Below are 1477 nucleotides of genomic sequence, written 5' to 3'. Positions count from 1 at the left end.
GGGGGGGGGGGTGAAAGTAATCTTGTATTGCACGTTCAGTATTTCACTGATCGTCTGGGGGTATGCAATCGGTGAGCCATTTTCTTCAAGTAGTGGCACTGTTTTGTACCATACTGAAGCAGATTCTTTTGCATATCTATAGAAGGTTTTAGGGTTTGGATGTATGTGTTTTCAAATCAAAACTGGATCTCTACCTGTCGAGAGTCCCAGATGAACCTGCCTCACGACAGGAGGAGCAAATAAGGGTAGTGACATCAAACTCCCTTATTCACCAAATGCCACATATCAGAGGAGGCTCTCAATAATAACAGTGTAGCAAACCGGCAGTACCCCAATATGGTGACAGCTTTGTGCGGAAACTGGTAAAACAAAAAATACTTTCTGGCATGTTCTCAGCACATGAAACTAATAGTAACACATAAGATCATATATTGTGTTTATCAAATAATATATATATGTATGTATCAGAATAAGACTAACATTGAGCCAAGCATGTTTACTAGAGTTTTCCTTATGGTTTATTCCATTTTCCATTGTATTTTTACTGTTTCTTGATTTTTCTTCTTTCATGTCTCAGGGAAAACTGGTATGGAATGTTATATTCTTGGGCAGACAGCAAGAAAAAGTCAAATCTGATGTTGTCATTGTTTGAACCTGGTAAGTTGGCATGCATACATAGTCATAAAGGAATTTATATTTATTTGTATATATAGATATGGTGGTGCAAACAGAAAAAACAGAGCTCAAAATATGAGTATTTGTATATTATTATTAATATTTAGCAGAAGCAACTATATGGCGTTTTGAGCAAATATCTGTATCTTCTATAATAGCCTTGGGCTGACTAGTCCTGCAAAGCCATTCTTCATTGAGTTCATAGAGTTCATACTTGAACCTCACAAATGAGAGAACAATGAATAGGGGTAATCCTTTACAGCTGTTTCTGGGGCTGGTGTTTGGTGCTCAGTTCTTATCTGTGAAGAATTACTATGAATCACTTTCCTGAGTTTCCTGCTTTTCTGATTAATTACATATTTTTATTCTGACTTCTTATCGGTCAGTAGTCAAGGTCTCGAAAATGGATTCTCTTGTTGTGAACAACATGAGATGCACCATTTTGAGCGTGGCCATTGCCAGTACCGCCTGACTGGCTCCCGTAGGATTTTCGAGTGAGATCGTTGCCAGTGCCCCTGGACTGGCTCTTGTGCGGGTGGCACATAAAAGACACCATTTCGAGCGTGGCCGTTTTCGTGCGGGTGACACGTAAAAGCACCCACTACACTCTCTGAGTGGTTGGCGTTAGGAAGGGCATCCAGCTGTAGAAACTCTGCCAAATTAGATTGGAGCCTGGTGTTGCCATCCGGTTTCACCAGTCCTCAGTCAAATCGTCCAACCCATGCTAGCATGGAACGTGGACGTTAAACGATGATGATGATGATGATGATATATATATATATATATACATACACACACACAC

The 1477-nt window shown here is 40.0% G+C and overlaps 1 protein-coding gene across 1 annotated transcript in view; it reads left to right on the top strand.

Annotated features, from left to right (window-relative positions):
- LOC106870817 (integrator complex subunit 14) overlaps positions 1–1477 on the top strand; it is a 63904-nt gene that overhangs the window by 34095 nt on the left and 28332 nt on the right. The window contains exon 7 of the mRNA XM_014917037.2: positions 578–657. Within this exon, the coding sequence (XP_014772523.1) occupies positions 578–657 (80 nt within the window). The remainder of the gene's footprint in view (positions 1–577; positions 658–1477) is intronic.

This window comes from Octopus bimaculoides, chromosome 15, assembly GCF_001194135.2.
Source record: "Octopus bimaculoides isolate UCB-OBI-ISO-001 chromosome 15, ASM119413v2, whole genome shotgun sequence".
Taxonomy (NCBI): Eukaryota; Metazoa; Mollusca; class Cephalopoda; order Octopoda; family Octopodidae; genus Octopus; species Octopus bimaculoides.
Note: the sequence above shows the minus strand (reverse complement) of the source record. Positions and strands in the feature narration are given on the sequence as shown.